At 28.6% G+C, this 19,183-nt stretch overlaps 4 protein-coding genes across 7 annotated transcripts; 2 read left to right on the top strand and 2 right to left on the bottom strand.

The window, feature by feature from the left end:
- The first annotated feature begins 840 nt into the window (after positions 1-840).
- LOC122576455 (ras-related protein Rab-8A-like) lies at positions 841-7,447 on the top strand. 2 transcript variants are annotated; one of them, XM_043746792.1, is made up of 5 exons: positions 842-1,349; positions 3,235-3,295; positions 3,565-3,910; positions 4,415-4,417; positions 5,220-7,447. In XM_043746792.1, exons 1-5 carry the CDS (start codon positions 1,226-1,228, stop codon positions 5,316-5,318), a joined length of 633 nt encoding a protein of 210 aa, XP_043602727.1. In that variant the 5' UTR covers positions 842-1,225; the 3' UTR covers positions 5,319-7,447. The 2 variants fall into 2 exon arrangements, with proteins under 2 accessions (XP_043602728.1, XP_043602727.1); XM_043746793.1 differs by lacking the exon at positions 4,415-4,417 and having other exon boundaries at positions 841-1,349.
- Positions 7,172-10,317, bottom strand: LOC122576456. Its single transcript, XM_043746795.1, has 2 exons — positions 9,011-10,317; positions 7,172-8,533 (listed from the first exon to the last, which is right to left on the bottom strand). The coding sequence occupies exons 1-2, from the start codon at positions 9,244-9,246 to the stop codon at positions 8,254-8,256; spliced, it is 516 nt and encodes a 171-aa protein (XP_043602730.1). The 5' UTR covers positions 9,247-10,317; the 3' UTR covers positions 7,172-8,253.
- Positions 10,318-10,450: 133 nt separating this feature from the next.
- On the bottom strand, positions 10,451-12,422 carry LOC122576454 (protein CLP1 homolog). 2 transcript variants are annotated; one of them, XM_043746791.1, is made up of 4 exons: positions 12,254-12,422; positions 11,861-11,962; positions 10,684-11,741; positions 10,451-10,613 (listed from the first exon to the last, which is right to left on the bottom strand). In XM_043746791.1, the coding sequence occupies exons 2-4, from the start codon at positions 11,957-11,959 to the stop codon at positions 10,502-10,504; spliced, it is 1,269 nt and encodes a 422-aa protein (XP_043602726.1). In that variant the 5' UTR covers positions 11,960-11,962; positions 12,254-12,422; the 3' UTR covers positions 10,451-10,501. The 2 variants fall into 2 exon arrangements, with proteins under 2 accessions (XP_043602726.1, XP_043602725.1); XM_043746790.1 differs by having other exon boundaries at positions 12,247-12,422.
- Positions 12,423-12,990: 568 nt separating this feature from the next.
- On the top strand, positions 12,991-18,504 carry LOC122576457 (dolichyl-diphosphooligosaccharide--protein glycosyltransferase subunit DAD1). Of its 2 annotated transcripts, XR_006319767.1 has the most exons (4): positions 12,991-13,657; positions 13,839-13,874; positions 14,450-15,734; positions 18,313-18,504. XR_006319767.1 is itself a non-coding variant. In XM_043746796.1 (2 exons), the coding sequence occupies exons 1-2, from the start codon at positions 17,261-17,263 to the stop codon at positions 18,441-18,443; spliced, it is 336 nt and encodes a 111-aa protein (XP_043602731.1). In that variant the 5' UTR covers positions 15,801-17,260; the 3' UTR covers positions 18,444-18,504. The 2 variants fall into 2 exon arrangements, 1 of the variants encoding a protein (XP_043602731.1); XM_043746796.1 differs by lacking the exons at positions 12,991-13,657; positions 13,839-13,874; positions 14,450-15,734 and adding an exon at positions 15,801-17,465.
- The last annotated feature ends 679 nt before the right edge of the window (positions 18,505-19,183 follow it).

Raw genomic sequence — 19,183 nt, forward strand, 5'->3', positions numbered from 1 at the left:
TGGAGCTGTTGTAGAAACAACGAATAATTCCGAATTATCACGAGCAGCAAAAGAACCTAACCTCTCTTCTAACCGAGAATCCTCCAGGAACTTATCAACATCTTTCATGTCTATATATTTACGCCATGCTATTTTGTTCTTTTTGGAAACTCTACGTTTTTTAGTACTAACTGCAGTCATTTTATCGTAATTAATAAAATTATATCACGTACTGTAGCACTTAGTTTCTAAAAGATAATCTGATTTTCAATTTATTATCTGTTGGTTAGGTTTTTATTTAGGTTTCGTAATTAGTGAATTTGTATTTGAAAGATATTCCTATGTCCATGAAAAAGGTGCATTAGAAAGATAGTCTATATAACATGACATGAAAACTTCTATGAAAAGAATTATGGCTTCAGAGATGTGTCAAAAATAATTTATCTTATATCTTAATTTCATTGATTTAAGAAATACAAATTCATTACAATGTAATGAAAATTCGAAACATAGAGAGCAACAAATATTCAATTCTTTCAAGTCCTAACTTCAAAACTTCAGAAGCTTTTCATTCTTAATAGTGGCATTTCCAATTGTATTGCTTTACAGTGTTACGTCACTACATAAGCTTTTAAAACTTTCAAGATTTCCAAGTTTTTCAAGAATTTTAGGTTTCAGGGTATCGAATGTTATCCGAATTGATTCGAATTTTGATAGTCTTGAAAAATATTGAATCATTTCGAAACTGAGGATCGAATGCCCACTATTCTAATAGTCTTCGTGTAAACTCGCCACAACGTAACTGGTCGCATGAAAATCCAGCTTGTTCCCGACACACGTGTTGCGTATGCGTATACACACGCGCGCATCACCTGTGGTGCGGTCAGAAGGCTGGCCACAACACCAGAGAAAAAGTTGTACTTACCGATGGCTGTCATCGCTTTTTCTGACAGATGTTTTTGCGTGATCTATCACACGAGCTCCGCCGTTTCCGAACAGATTCCGCCGATAGTCTCACCTTTAGACCTTTTCTGAACTCAATATTGTCGCGATAGTAGGGAGACAGATTCTAACCGAGTGTGCTCGCTTTTAAGTTTAAAGGGTGCGTCATTGGAATTCCAAGGATCACGATTACGCGAGAGAAGATTGTGTTAAAAAGGGGGCTGAAAGAATAAAACAGGGGAATATTAAAGAAGTGCGAGAAGAGATCACGTGAAATAAAGAGTGTGACTGAGGAACAAAGGGTATGGCGAAGACGTATGATTATTTGTTCAAGTTGTTGCTGATTGGTGACTCAGGGGTCGGCAAGACGTGCGTCCTCTTCAGGTTCTCCGAGGATGCTTTCAACACGACCTTCATCTCGACCATTGGTTAGTATATCCTTTTTTCTTTTCTTTTTCCCAACAGCATTTTCATTTCTTATTTTTATTCATGTACTTTTGTTTACAGATTTTCAAGTAGTAGTACATATTTTTTCAATGAATATCAATGAATTACTCATCAAATCTTCATATACAATTGAAAGATTAATTATCAAGAGAATATTTCTCTCAATAATATTTGCTATCTTACAAGTGTAAATTTAGTTGTATATTTGTGTCTTTTTAAGGATATATTTTTCTAGAAGTTTAATTTAGATGACCGCTGCTTATGCAATGATTATTTAAATACAGTTATTACATTTGTAGAAAGAATTCTCTTTATTAAATGCAGCTGTGTATTTTTATTTTGTGATCTCTATATTCTGAGTTCTTAATTTAGAGATTGCTTCCTTTTGTTTATTGAGATTTATTTATAGAAGGATTTTTATTTGTTTATTTGGTTGTTTACCTTTTAAAGTTTCATACATATATGTATATGTAATATTTATGTTTCTATATATACCTATTTAGCTATTTATATGTTTTACGAAATATTTGTGCAACTTCATAAACATTCTTATCTATATTTATATACATACACAATAGTTACTGATTTATGTAAGATATCTTTGTTTTTGTAATTTATGTAAGATGTTTATTTCTTTTATTAATGTTTATTTTCAAAACATTCAAAATCTGAATATTAATTTCTTCAGCTTCCATTGTTCCTTAAATTATTTATTATAATTAATGTTCTTTAAAGTACACATATTTTTAATATGTATATTTAAATTTGTGTGATTATTTACTTTATACTACAATGACTTAGGAGGGATTTAAGTAATGAATTAATAGGAATATATTTTGTTATAATAATAATAGAATGTGCAGCAAATTTAATATGTTTCTATGTCAATCAAATTTTTAATCCCATTATGTATTCAAGTAAATGAAAACAGATATTGTTACATGAAATAAGATCTATTGGAAATATCAAATTACTTAATGGGCATATATTTTATATTGTATTATGTTTTTTTTACATTTATGTAGATATTATTTGTTATCCAAACACGTGGCTTGAAGAAAAGTAAAAATTTAAAAAATAAGTTATATTTTAATATTATTTAATATTGAAAAGATTAGAAAAATTTGATTATATATTTTTTTTATAAATGGTAATTGTCAGTCATAAAATTGTAACTAAAATTACTATGTTTATTTGGACAAAGTATATTTAGCTCTTAAAGATTAAAGTAAATATCAATTCTTATTTTCTTCTTAATATGAAAAAATTAATATTAATAGAATGAATTCATATAAATAAAATATGTAATATTAATATTTATTTAATATATCAAATAATGTATATTTAGAAATATAAGATATCATTCAATTTTATCTTTTGGAACTTTTTCTATCCCTAATCAGTTTAGAGATATAATTCTATACAATTGTGTGAAACACCCTATAGAATAGCTTTGTATAGTCATGCAGAATAATAAATTTATGTTGATTTAAATGCATATTCATGCATGTTTAAACATTCATAGCACAACATAGATTCCTTTATTTGTAAATGTAATGCATAATACTTTGTGATTGTTTTAACTTTGATTTGAATCAATCTATAATTAAATTAAAAAAGGATGTTTTTAGAGAATATATATAGATATTTCAGAATTATACTACAGAAAAACTATAGTTTTTACATTTATTAAAATATACTTGAAATAAATTTGAAATCCAATCTAATTCTTAAAGGCACAAATTTGTAGTATTTATTGTGTGCAAAATATTAAGTGTATTTTTAACAATTATGATATCTAATATTTTTATTGATTCAATAAATTCTTTCGGTCATTGATTTATGTTATTTATTTCATGCTTCCAGGAATTGATTTTAAAATAAGAACCATAGAATTAGATGGCAAGAAAATAAAATTACAAATATGGTAAGTACTAAGTAATTAAGTCAGATTCATAAGACTAAAATATTTCATAATATAACTATTAAAATGTAGTAATATAGTATTAATATATAATTTTAATAAGAATGTCATAAATTTAAGATTGAATTAGTTTGTTCAAAATTGTTATATTTCAAATATTTTTGTCAAATAGGCTCTATTTCATCAGAAAATCTTTTGAAAATAAGTATGCTTTACTCTATATAATTTTCGTAATATTTATTGGAATAAAGTTATTTTACATGTCTTTAAAGGGATACAGCAGGCCAAGAAAGGTTTCGTACAATAACCACAGCATATTATCGTGGTGCAATGGGTATAATGTTAGTTTATGATGTAACCAACGAGAAAAGTTTTGAGAACATAAAGAACTGGATTAGGAACATAGAAGAAAATGCCTCTGCGGATGTTGAAAAGATGTTATTGGGCAATAAGTGTGAGCTCACAGAAAAACGGCAAGTTTCAAAGGAACGAGGGGAACAACTTGCTGTTGAATATGGAATAAAATTTATGGAAACCTCTGCTAAGTCCAGCATCAATGTTGAAGAGGCATTTTACACCCTTGCACGAGATATCAAGGCTAAAATGGAAAAGAAACTGGTAAATATCTTTTTTCGATATGCTTCTGCTTTCTTCTTTTGTCTTCTCCTGTAGTTGTAGAGCGATGAAAGGAAAAAAGATATTGATTAATAATTCTTTACTATTATAAGTATAATTAGTTAATAGTAAAAAATATAGAATTGGAAAAATTGACTGAACTTCCTAAAGGAAACTGTTTAAGTGTGTCACATCTAAATTTGGATCAAATAAAAAGTTTAATATATCAGTATACTTTAATCCTATGTTTAAAAAAATTATAAGAATCTCTATTGTTATAATTATATACTGAAACATGATTTATATTCATATATATATGTAATTCTTTCAATGGTAATTCTAGAACTCAATTTTATCATTTTCCAGAGATTAAAACTGACTTTTGTTTAGATATAGTTTAGTGGCTTTCACAGATATATTCTAGCAAATAGATATACACTGATTAACCACCATTTCTTTGTTTCCTGTGTCTGTTTCTCTGTGTTTGGTGCGGGTCTGTCTCGGCAGAAGGTAACTCTTTCTCTCTGTACACATTACATATTTTGCACGACTATTTGTAATTTATCTACATTTAATACTAACACTTAGTACATTGTATCAGAAAGTTAAAAAATAATTCTTTCCTTATTGTCAATACGTTTTAAATTATGCTTCCTTTTTAGTTATTTTAAAATATTATTTATTATAAAAGATTTATTCAGATTTTTCTGATTCAATGCCACTAATAATATATTATACTATATATGTATGCATATTTCACTCTTGTCTATGGTGGAGTGTGTTCTTTTTATCAAACTACGCTTTTGTTATGTAATAGCATGCATATTAAGAGCTTATATGGACATGTTAACATGATAACTGTTTTATAAATTTCATTTCTTATTATTGCTTTTATATCTACCAACTTATATTCTTTTACTCTCATAGAAAGCCATATAAAAATATATGAATGAATACTTTATAGTAACATATGACACACTTTTAATATCCTTCATAATTCTTCATAATTGATATTGATAAGTACAAATTTTATTTTTGGTGTTTCAAATTATTTGTTATTAATATTTAGACTGTGGATTTGTATGCACTTGAAAATGCAAAAATACACAGGTCACATAAAATGCAAAAATATATAAAATATCCAAATCGTAGTATTCTATAATATTTAGCAGCTAAAACAATTCCCTAATAAAGTTTCATCTTAATTTTAAATGATTAAAAATCCACATAAACATCCACAGTCTACTTCTACTTAAATAAGCGATATACTATATAAAATTAGTATTTAACAATGGAATTATTTTGAACACAGGAGGCATCAAATCCACCGAAAGGAGGAGGACATCAATTGAAAGCATCCGAGCCACAAAGGAAGCCACCAAGTTGGCTTGCACGATGCACTATACTCTGACCCATCAGCCGGCATATCCTCGACCGTCACCAACTACTCTTTACCTTCGGTCTCCTTCGCTCGCTGCACGTCGCGAGTACTTCTGTGATTTTACTCCTTGACGGCCACCTTCGTTTCCCTCCGTCGCTGCCGGTCTCTCTTTTTTACTGATTACTCATAGGAGCTCTTTTTATCCTGGAGGAGAAACTGCCTTTCCCCTCATCCTTTCCGAAAAGAAATTAAAAGAACAAAAAAAGTAAAAAAAAAGAAAAAAGAAACAAAAAAGGAGAAGAAGAAGAAAAAAAGGCACGTTCAAAAGAGAATTTCCCGAAGGAAACGAATCGCGAATTGTGATAATTTTTGATAATTTTTTAACGACGCTCGAATACCACCTCGTAAGTCACATCGTTTCTACTTGTCACATTTCATAACGAAATATTAGGAGTGCAATTGATCGAGCAGTCTTTAGAATGCTTATGCCGTGTAAAATTGATATACTGTCGAAGAAGGATAATCTTAACTTCTCGACCAATCAATGAGCAATCTAGAAAATAAATCAATTTTTAGAATTGCGCGTCGTAAGTAACGTGCAATTCTGCTTTTCGTTTATTGTGCGATTCATTTACATATGTTGTAAGCTTTGCTATAAATGAGGATAATAACGACGATAAGCTGGAAGTTGGCCACCCGTAGAAACAATAATAAATCGTTGATTTGTTTTTAACGCGTTAACTTATAGTGGCTCATGAAAGTATTCTAATAATTGCCGTAGAACTATTTTGTGAATATATCACTTGTAATGTACGAAGCTTTTTGAAATTTTGTTACCACTGTAATGAAACACGATTATCGTGATTATAATAATAAAATTTGGAATCGATTCGAAAGTGTATATAGAAATTTCAAAATATTTATTGCAAATATACAGTTAGTGAAAAATTAGTACACAGCGTGAATAGTCATCTTAAACGTAAGTAAGTGATAAAGATGAACTCTGAACATAGAGAATTATTAATATAATGCATAATTGACTGTTTAAATACTTTTGTGATCTTTGTAAAATATATGCTTCTACTGTCTTATAGCTTCTATGTACATTTTTAAATTTATTTCTTTATCAATATTATCATGTTATTTAGGTTTCATTACAGTACTAATAAAATTTTAAGATGTTTCCTATAACACACATAATATACCCATAAAAGGTTTTTATAAATATCTGAATACTTTCATGAGCTACTGTATATTTTGAAAATCTCTGTTCTCGTTTAAACGACCATTCGTTTTACACGATATTCAGCAATTTTGCTTCTATTGTATTAAAATTCGGCTATATTAAATCAATACAGATAAACATGAAAAGTATAAGATGTTTTTATATTTTTATGTTCAGATGCTATGCATACGAAGTTTCTCCTCCACGTTTTAATTAATCAAGGGGTACGATTTTTTAACACATATTTTTTGCATTCGCTTTATTTAAATGAGTGAAAAAAGAGAAACAAAAGGAAGTAAACAAGAAAGAGAAAATAAAAGGAAGAAATTTCTCTCCGGCCAACACATGAGAAATCTCTTCTTTTTTCGAAAAGCATTTCGAAACTATTTCTTTATAAGACATTGTAAAAGCAAGACAAAAAAGAAGGGAGATGCGAATAGGTGAACAATGGGCGGTCATTTTTTATATATAAATATAAATATTTATATAGATATATATATACATGCATATATATCTATATACACATCGTCAAGTTAGCTTTTTCACCGGATCGAAGAAGAATTCCTCATTTTATTAATTCAATAATTAGCGCAAATTCAGAACTCGAAAAAAAAAGAAAATAAGACGAGAAGGCTGTTTCAATATTTTTGATTTAAACTCTTTTTATTCCTCCCTTTCTCTCTGTTGTTGAAGAAATAAGAAAAAAGGAAAACGAGAAAAAAATGGATAAAAGAAGTAATACAAAAAAGATGGATCACGGATTTCGTCTTCGTTTGAAACGCTTGTTGTAATAGTTTTTTTTTTCTAAAGAAACAGAGGGTTCTCTTTTTTTTTGTTTCTTGTTTCCTAAGAACGAGAAAAAAGGGATTCCAATCTGTTTCCACTTATATACTTAAAATATACGATTATTATAATACATTTTATATTAATCCTATTCGTCTATTTTTATTGTTATAACCCGCCTTTCCTTTGATATCGAGACACGATCAATTTTTTAATTGTCAAATGTTATCGATTAGTTGCGAATAATGATAATAATAATAATGTTACACGATTCCGTTTATACTGTTATTGATATTATTTATATAATTACGACTCAGCGTCGACGGTGACTTTTTTTTAAATCTAGTATATATAAACGTAGTGCTATTTAAAGAAAAAAGAAACTATGCGTCGCATACGAACAATATTTTTCTTTTTTCGTTTTAAGAAACTTTTCTTTCATGGTCAACCACTGTAATAGAGAGGTCGCTGGAAAGCTTCCAGTTTTAGTTTTTAACAAAATGGAACAAATTGAAAATGGCAACGAACTAACGGCTAATTTTTTCTTTACAATCTCAAACTGCTTCAATGCAAGGATGGTGTTGTATATACAAAAATTATTAGTAATTTTTTAACATGTTTTATAACAATAAGCAATGTAATTTTATTTTGAAATATTTTATCAAGTCGAAATAAACCTATTACTTATCAGATGTATTGAGAAACTGAAATGAAATAAATGTTGGTAATCATCGACTTGATTAACTTCATTCATTAGAATTGTTTTCATTATTGTTATATTTATGTTAAATTTGTGGACATCTCGTTGAAGATTCTGTCCAATTTTTCTTCAAATGGTACAGGATCTTGCATTTTTGTTTCGAAGTTTGTTAACATTTCTTTCAGCTGAAAAATATAGATTAATAACATAAATACAATACATCATATAGTTAAACATTTTTAGTATTATGTAACTTTTTATGATACTAATAATGCAAAAGAATGATATAATCTATATACCTTGAAACATAAATTTTCCATTTCTGGATGTAATGATATACTATTATTAGGTAATTTATTGAATTCATTAACAGAAAGAGCAGTTAGTTTATGTTGTAATTCTCTTATATTTGCTTTGTTTCTTTCATTAATTGCATGAGAACAGAGACCAAAAGTTTGCAATCGTCTGTTCAATTGAATTGCAGCTTTGCTACTTTCTAATAAATATTGCTGTTCTTTTGCAATCTTGGCAATATTGCTAATTTAAATAAACAAAGATTATTTTCAAACTAATATCGTAATTAATAATAAATAAATGATTGATACATATAAAGTTTTCATAAATAATATTCATTTCATACAAATAAATATTTACATATTTATGATATATTATTATAATCTTAATGATAATTTTTACTATTTAATATAAGTAAAGAACTTTAAAAGTCTCTAAAATTACTTGTAAATTATATAATATTTTAAACAAATAAGATATTATATCGTAAATAACTCTTACAAAACTTCAAGAAGATAACTTAATCTTTAAGGGGAAGCAGAGATAATTGATAAGAGTAAAGCAAATGCTAAGTCCATTTCACACCTTTTCCTATCAAACTACGATTCCTTTTATAGAAAATAAGTATTTAAAAAAAAAGTATTTAAAATATAAATAACAATAATTTTCTAAGAATGATTTCTAGAATAATAGTGCAATAAAACTTTTATAGAAATTTACATATCAATATTAGCTGTGATTTTCTGATAATCATTCTTTAGTTTTATTAATGCTTGCTCTAGCTTCTCTTTTTGTAAAATTTCCCGCCGTAATATATTTTCCAAACTTGTGATTTTTAATTTCACTTTCGCGGCTTCTGTTTGGCAGGATAGAGCTTCTTTCGTTAAAACATCACTCTCTTTAAGCAAGGTTTCATAATTCATTGACAAATTCGAATAATCGATTTTATTATGCATGTTTTCCTTCTCCAATCGAACAATCGTTTCCGATGCCAATTTTAAACGAATTTTTAATTCGTTTGATATTTTTTGTTCATTTTGCAATAGATGATCTTTCGAACAAAGTTCTTCGCGTAACAATAAACATTCTTTTTCTAAATTATTCAATTCCTTCTGAAAAAATGTTATTAAATATTCATTGCAACAAATGTTATTTTAACTTCTTTTACATATTGATTTTTTTTTCTTTTGATTTAAAAATATGTCAGATATAAATTTTGTATAAAAGAGTATAAAAATGATGTTCACTGTATTTTGTCGATGTTCATAAATTATTTCGCGAAATTTCTTCTCAAAGTGAGAAATATCTGGTATATTAGATCGGATGCTTTCCATTTCTCTTCGGTTTTAATCATTAAAGAATTAATTTGAATTATAATTTGATTATAGTTTGTTTTGTTCTATAAAATAGCAAAAATTGTTACAGAACTACTCGAAGTTTGAAATACTACTACATCATCTTGAATAATCGATCTATCGAACTTATAAGACATAACAAAAACTGAGAAATTGCCAATTGGTGCGTTGGCTGCATGTGTATTCAATGCTTTAGATTAATGATAAAACAGCCCCAAAAGGATCGCATGGCTCTCTATCTTCGAAAAGTTATGTTCTTGGTACAGCAATTTCTTATGTTTTTAATGTTTTTATTGCAATTTCCATTTGTAAAATTATAAGAATATGCAGGAATACTATAACAAATAAAAATAATAAAAAATTTATTAACATAAATTGTAAAAATTTAACATTGAAAAAACTTAATATTAATATTAAAGGAATTTATAAAGTAGAATAAAAAAAACTTATTGATTTTCCGAAAATAAAGGGCCATGCACTCAAATCTTTTTGGGTTTGTTTCATCATCAACCTAAAGCGTCCAATGCACATACAGCCAACTCATTAGAGATTTCACAGTTCTTGCTATCTCATTGTTAGTTTTATCTGAATATATATTTTTTTGGGGTCCTTACTACTCTAATAGGACTGTGCACTAATGGTACAGATATTTAGGTCCCATTTAGCTGAGCCACCCTGTATAATGAATTTTACGAAATGTTTATTTACCTACGTTATACAACCATAGGATTATATTTTATTATAATATCTTATTATAATCATTTAAAAATTAATTCCTACTGTATTAAAAATGAAACACAGAAAGCACTTTTTAATAGAAAATTTATTAAACTCATTAAATATTTCATATAAAAAGTTAATGGCTATCCATAAATTGTATATCTGAAAGTAATAAAACTGTATTTGGCAATGGTCTTGGCTGTGGACTCAGAACTGTAAATGTTTGTCTGTCAACATCAACATTGGTTCTATAAACAAAACGAAAATAAATTATATAGTTATTATTATTTAAAGCATTTTACTTATAATAATTCTTACACGCAGACAAATCCAGCCACATTAGTTTGCACTACATCATCTTCTGGTGAATCAGCAAATGAAACAGATAATAGATGATGAAGAAGATTTGGTCCAGGTGTAACAGCTACTAATTTTGTTAAATTATCTTCTGCCTTCATTCCAAGAGGCATACAAGATGCAGGAAGCACTGGAGCTCCAATTTTGTATAATCTAGCCTCACTCCATTTCACTTCAAAACTGTGTGGATAAAGCGGTGTCCTAGAACCATAGAAATATTCCCTGACACCTTGGTCTCTGGCTTCTGTCCTTTGAGTTTGACTTCTCTCCACAACTCCACCACTTTTTGGAAGAAATACAACTTTAACAAAGTCTGGCATATCTCTAACAAGTTCATTGTACAATCTTTCCTGATCCAATACCAGAATTGCATCTACTTCGAAAGCCTGAGCAGCATGTGTCAACAATTTATATCCGTCTCCTTTTACCCAACCACAAGTGTTTATTACTATTCCTGAAACTCTGGCTTTTTTATTTGCTTGAAGTCTATCAGAACAGACTTCTGCGAGGCGTGTTACAAGAAGATTATAAAGAGCAACATTAGCTTGTGGAGTTTTATGTCCGAAGTGAAAGACTAATGGTGCCTGCTGACTGAAACCATCAACTACATTTGATGGACGTTCAACTAATAGTGCCCCGACAGTACCTGGTATTGCTATGTGACCTTGACCAACATCCAAGTCTACAAAAATTGGTCTACGACCCATCCTAACTGCATAATTTAATAAAAGTCTACAAAGAGTTGATTTTCCTACATCACAAGGACCAACAACCATTGTTATGGGACCCCTAGTGTCTTCTTTCTCTGCAGCTTCCCTGAGTCTTTCCATTGCAGCATGACAATTTAAATAAAGGCCCATTGGGGTCTCTTTGGCTACATAACTAACGTCAGTTTTTCCAACTAACTCTACTGTACAACCTTGCCAAGTAAATACAGCTACTTTAGCACCAGCAGTAAATTCATATTTTTTGCCTTTCACTAATTCTGTACCAAAAACTTCAGCTAATCCACTCTTTAACTAAAAAAAGATTAATATAATGTTATATTTACAAAAGATGGAGATGAAATTAAATACGCGATGGAAATAAACAATATAATATAACATACTACAAAGTACACAAAAGATATAATACATACCTCTAGCGAAACTTTTTCATTTTTTGTTTCAACTTCAAATCGTAATTCACAATCTGGATCTAATTTAAACTCCTGTGTTTGCGTTTTTTCGTCTGTCATTTTCTGAACATAAATTATATTCAACTATTACATGCCTTTATATCATGTTTACCCTAACCTCTATATTAACATTTGGCAATGCTTTTACCCCTTAAATAGGAAGTATTAAAAATGAATAGTACTACGAATGAAGAAATATTCTACAGTTTATTATATAATTATAGTTAATTATATAATAATATAATATAAAAAATTTGTAATGATCAATTAGTTTGGATAATTTGAATTTAAACAATTTTTCATTTAATAAAATTGAAACAAAATCACTAATTTCTAGAAACCCTAACCGTTAACCTATGATGTTATTGTGACGGTATAAAATTGCTGTGCGCAACTTTAATCGAACTGAAGATGTTTCTGGAAGCGAGAAGTTAACGACCGCGTATATTTAAAAACAGAATCGTTTTCCAACATTCGAGGGGTATGAATGTACGAGATCATGTCGTTGTATATTCAAATCTCTAAAAATCTATAAATAGAGGGTGTATAAAAACCATGTCGTACACCGAATAACCCCGATGCAATAATATAGTACGGTCATTTGTCCATCGATAATTCCGAACTATCGATACTTATAGAAATAAATCGATAATTTTCTGTTGTTCGAGAGGAAATTTCCCCCATGGTTGAAGGAACGATACACACACGCGCATTTGTATTTTCAATCTTGGATATAGAAGTACGATAGAGTTAAAAATAAATAAAAAATTAAATTTTTTAGATCGTCAAGATCGCATTCAGTAGCGAGAATGATACTTATAGGAATTCATCAGTCAAAAGAAGAAATTTCGATAGGAAACCTGAATTTTGTCGACTTAGCAGGATTTGATAGAATTTAAGATTTCAGTGTCATACCTTATTAGCATTATTTAGACTATTTTTATTTTTGTAAATCGTATCAAAAACTATAAATAGTTTAGTATAAAATATATTCGCGTAATACTAACATATTGCGCATATTCGTTCAGCTTCAGTTTAATTTTCAAATTTTCAATGATATTTTATATGATAAAAAGAAGTCACTATTTGGAACTATTATAGGCTTTAATACTCTTTCCAAGAAAACAATTTTCATAGATAAAGATTTGTTATAAATATTAATTGTACCACATATTAGATATATGATTATTAGAATAAAAAATTTCGCCTTTTTATGCAATATTAACATTGCAAAAGTTCGGAAAATGCGATACTGGAGAAAAACATGTAATAAACTGTGCCAAATAGCAAAGAAGAGATTTTCGAGGAGAGAGAAAGAGAAGAAATTCCTACAATGCAACTCGCGTCAATCGCGTCGGACTCGAAGCCAGAACTTATTCCGTCGCCAAATCTCTATCGTGCAATAAGTGTCGTCTCTGGTGTTCTATTATGAGTTTATTATGAGTATATTATATGTAGTGATTCGAAGTGATCCTTATACGGTGTCTAGTGATCGAGTTGCATTATTGTTATGCTAAATTGCAATGGGACGGTTTTCTTTCGCTTTAATATATTTATCTTGAGAACTAGTTTTGTGCTAATTAATTAGTTATACAAATGATCGCTGTGATGTTCGAATCTCACACAATACTGCTGTTGCTCTTAATAATCTGTGTATCATTTACATGACGCTTTATTTAAACGTTATCCGCTTGCAAATTATATCTTTATAAATATCGTTCCTTGCTGATCTATGTATACCCTATTTTATTCTATCGTGTAAGTAAAAGCAAATCATTACATTTCATGCTGTATTTCTAGTTTTATTGTTCTAATTGATCACTCGTGTGTTATACGTTCTTTGTGTGTTCATAAAGACATTTTCTGTGGTGAGTTTCTTGTTTTCACCGTAGTATTGAATGATATTCGTGATTAATAATAATTATCATTCGCCTTTCAGATACCTATTGCGGCGTGCCAGTATTTGCCATTTCCTGTGAGTAAATAGATGAAACTGTAAACTTGACTGCCTTCTGATTTCGATAACTTTCGAATATCTTGTAGAAATCGATATTTTGAACGACCTTTTACTCATATAAGGGGCGAACTCGCTTAGCTTTCAAAATATTTGCGTATCAGTGTCAGTACCACCACAGTGAATTCTGCCTATAGTTGTGTGTGTGTGGCAGCGTATACGTATACGTGGGGTGCCCCACGGCGAGTGGATAGAATAATAAAGCTAACCCGAACATATATAAACTATAAACAAAAGATAATAATTAGGCTTGGGTTAGGTGTTTTTTATTCGACTAACAACAACGATATTAATGCTGCCACAGACGTGCAACTGTGGGCACAATTCATTGCAGTGATACCGGCAGTGTTTCGCGAATGCGTTTTGAAAATTAAGTGAGTCTAGCCCTTACATGTATAGGAAAAAATTGTTCAGAATATCTTAATTCTACAACATATCCAAAGATCATCGAAATCGGAGGTTAGTTAGTCTTCCTACAGTTTCACTCTGTATTCTCTTTTTTTTAGTTAATTTTGGTTCTTTGTGTTATTTTTTAGTTCTTTAAGCCAGCGTTGTGTCATTCCCATTAATTATAATGGCGCGCTGTCAGATGTATTTCGCTGGTGCTGCACAAGAAACAATATTAGATAAAATATGTAACACAATAAACGTACACAAAGTAGCACTTAAAATTAACTACTTGCATTCGAGAGGTGACTCTCAGTCAGCACTTATTTCTTTGCGGCAATTCAAGCGATGATTCTTGGTCACCATTCGGTTTGATGCAATACGTCGAGCGACGGTGATATTTATTTTCTTTGAAACTCGAAGCGTTGTATAACCTTCTGAAATGTAAAATGATACATATAGTGATAAGATTTTCTCCGATTCGAGAAATTAATAAGACCCGACCTTCTAGGATCAACAGGAATACTGTTAGATCTTTGCACAATGCAGTTGGAGAAAATTTCTGGTGTTCAGGGACATCATATGTTCCCAGACAGATATTATACAAGTTATACCTTGTCGGAAGAATTACGAAAATTGAAATGTCATTTGGCCGGAACGATCCTAACAAATAGGAAGAATTTACCAAATCCTATAAAAAAAAAACAAAATTTTGTAACGAATCCACAGTAGCATACTGGAAAGGCAATAGGTTCGTGACATGTCTAACTGATCGGTATAATGCAGGATTGACTCCTACAAAAAGAATTTTACTAATGCTATAACAAAGTATATAATATTATATATATTATATTATTATTATATTATATATAATATATGATCGTGCCGACCAATATTCATACTGTTATTTAAAGAAATCCTTGAAATGGTGGCGAAAACTATTTTTTTTGGAGCCTAGAAATAAATATAAATGGAAAACTACATGTCATTCTAACAGAAAATAAAGAGGATTGTATGGTCTGCTTTTGACGAAATGAGTCCAGCAAAAGACACCAAACAACATATTACGAGGCAATACGTGCCTCGACAAGCTGGGGATGCATCTTGGCAATATAAAATATTATATTAAACGACAGTAAAGAGACTAACATTTAAGAAATTTTCTTCCTTGAAACGTAAAGATATATAAAAATAAAAATATGAAAGTTTTATACATTAACTTATATGTGTAATCATTTTAAGTTAGAGGTAAGCAATTCACCAAACATGCCGCTAAACGTCTCGAGTTGCTGGTTCACCCGAGCGAAAAGGATTAATATACTATATTAAGTGTATTAAAATATAAATTTGTATTCTTTATGTGATTGGAATTATCGAGGATTGGCTCTGCTATTGTTCCAAGATCCTTCTATTACATCATTAAATATTACATGGGTAAATATCTTTTTATTTTATGAATTGAATATTTCAAATATTCTATTTACGAAATAGAGTATTTTCATAAGTTTCTTCGTAATTCTTTTTTAAAATTCTTTATTTTTCCATATTCTTTTTTTTATGTTGTCTAAACCAAAAATTATAATCTATTTTCGTCAAAAAAAACTCAAAGGTATACTCCTCTATTAACAAAAGAATATGCTTTGCTAATTTATCGTACATCGTACGTGAATATATAATAAAGAATTATAATTCTTACTTTATGTAACAGAAGAAAGAAGAACGCGAATAGACAAAGAATTTTGATGAATTAACGTTTATATATTTCAAAATACGTTTATAATATTTTGATATAAAATATGTAAATGTTAATATAGAATGACTTATCGTCTATCTTAACCTTTTTTACAACTTACAAAATATGTAAACAGATATAATGTGACTCATAATATATATTAATTTTTCAATTGCCAACCTAATTTGTCGAACATAATGTCTGCTTCAGACATTCAATGTAAATATCATTGACTGCTAAGTGTTTGAACGTAATTTAATAATAACTTATTTGTACTTTAAGGTCATGTATATTTACAAGCTGGTAGTTGTACTCTTATTTCTAGTCTCTTATGCTATATTATATTCTTATATTGAATTCGTAGTTGATATATTATATTGCTATTTTATTGCTGTTTATATTATATTACTTAATTCTTAATAATTAATATGTATTAATCCTAGTGCATACAATACAGTGGTATAGGCATATGTAACTGTATTTACGTCTATATTTCTGTATACAAATATCTTTTCTATATATCACGACGGATCAGATCCGCAGACTAAAAAGACATTATCCTTTAGATTTAAGCATTAGATTGAACTAGAATCAAACATACTATAAACACTTATAATACAAGTTACAGTACCAAGCCAAAATAATTTACTTATAATTCTCAATGAGAATTGATTGTAAAAATTCTACTACATAAAAAAATATGAAGGTTTATTATTCATCTAAGTATAGTTTCTTGATCTTCATTGCTAATTGCACATAATTGAAACTATTTTTCTTTTTCTCTTTTCTTTTTTCTCATTCATATGTTTTATATTCAGTATCTTTTATCTAAAACATTATTTACAGATGTTTATAATATTATTATGAAGGTTAATTTTTCTAATTCTTTTAATGATGAATTTAGTTACTTTCATTTCACTAAAATCCAATTTTGATAGGTTGAGCATTAACGTGAAGTTCAAAACCAATTTTTGACATATATATACATATACACGTATAATATTGCACACGTATAATATACTAGCATAATATTGCACGCAATATTACTCGAATCGATAGGTCTAAACAGACCTAGACTCGTTTATCGAATCGGCCATACATATGCATTTATCAGCTATATTGCGCACAACTTCGGAACGTGCCACGCATGCACGCTATATAATGCGCGCATACTAAAGTCGAAGTACGATCTAACCTAAAAACGAACGTCAAAAGATTTTTGAACGATATGACTGCGTTAACAGTTATAGCGAAATTTTGGCAAGAGTACGCGAAAAGTACGCCAAAAAAACTTAAAATAATAGATGCTTATCTACTTTATGTGTTTTTAACGGGTGCCATACAATTCGTATATTGTTGTCTGGTCGGCACGTTCCCTTTCAATAGTTTTCTCAGTGGATTTATTTCCTGCGTCTCCTGCTTCGTTCTTGGAGGTATTATCACTAATCATATTTATATATGTTAAAATTTTTAACTTATGTTTATTAAAATTTTAATGTAGGATAAATTTATGTAGTTGTAATGTAATCAATACCGATGATTATATCTTCCTTCTTTAACTTGATTGACTTTTTAATAACAATAATATTAATTCTTTTAATTTTATAAATCTTTTTCTATAGTTGTAAATATTGTAAGTTATCAAATATTATAGAAACAATTGTATAGTTTCGATATCATGATCCATTATATCATTAGTTAAATTTTAAGTTGTTATCATATAAAGCATATTGTTAAATTACTTTTTCAATTATCTTAATATTAGTAGTTAGTTAAGCAAGTAAGAATTGAAATTTTATTTAAAAAATATTATAGATTAATTTATCATTTCTTTCTTTGATTATATTCTGTATATGATGAATATTCATTTTTACTGCATAACTGTATATTTTATCTTTTGTTTAATGGGAAGTACAGTGCGTAACACATAAATGTTTGTTATATTTTATTAGTATCTTGTCCCATAGGACTCAGTGAGTAATAGAAGTTATTTTGTATATTAATGAAGTTTTTAATACGATATTTAAAAAATCATGATTTGCTATGTAATTTTTTTTGTTTTATTTATTACATTCCTCTTTATAAGTTTTATAAATTCTTATATTAGAAAGATATGCAATATAAATTATTAGTAAAATAAATATGAAGTTAGTATATAGATATTTCTTTTCAATAAAATGTAGTAAATGTATTAAGTTTAATCTATTAAATCATACAAATAATTATGTTAACAATCGTTAATGGATATGTTTTAATTATTTCTTCTTCCATGTATTTCAGTTTGCTTACGGTTACAAGTGAATCCCCAGAATAAAAGTCAATTTCATGGAATAAGTCCAGAGAGAGGATTTGCAGATTTTATTTTTGCACATGTAATTCTACATATTGTTGTTATGAATTTCATTGGTTGAAAATGAAAAATGAGATTTTACTTGTAAAATTTTGTAATAAACTACTAAAAGCATTATTATATTCGAATCTATTATTAAAAATACCTTATTTAAAAAATGATAGAGTAACGAAATTAAAATTCATTTATATAAATCGTAGATTTTTGCAATAAATAATAAAACTTTTTTCTTTGCTTCAAATATAACCTTTTTTACTGGTATACATAAATAAATGATGTTTACAACTGATAAAATTAATCAAATACAGAATATTTATAATATTTATTTTTAAATAAAATAATAGTGTTTCATATTAAAAAACATACTCTCAATATATTTTTTTGTACTTAATAAAACTAAAATTAATAATAGAAATAACAATAATCATTTGCTATTAAAAATATTAGGTGATTTTATCCTGTATTCGAATAAAAAAGAAATATATGGAAAAAAGAAAGATATTACCTTCGACAATACATTCTAATTATTATCAGTCCTCTAATCCACCGATGAGTATATAATTCACAACCAGTCGATGTCGATTAGATCAAAATCTTTTCTTCTACTCTTAAGAATAACGACTTTCTTACGAATAGAAAAATAAGATTTCAAGAAAAATCTCAAAAAGCAGAAATTATTAAATTGTTAAAAAATATCTTCCTTTAACCGTTTTAGTGCCGTGTCGGATTGTGCTATGCAGCGCGATAGCGCTTCGTTCATTTATTTGTGAGAAATACCGATCGACGCGATCGCGCTGCTCT

This window comes from Bombus pyrosoma, linkage group LG16 (assembly GCF_014825855.1).
Source record: "Bombus pyrosoma isolate SC7728 linkage group LG16, ASM1482585v1, whole genome shotgun sequence".
Taxonomy (NCBI): Eukaryota; Metazoa; Arthropoda; class Insecta; order Hymenoptera; family Apidae; genus Bombus; species Bombus pyrosoma.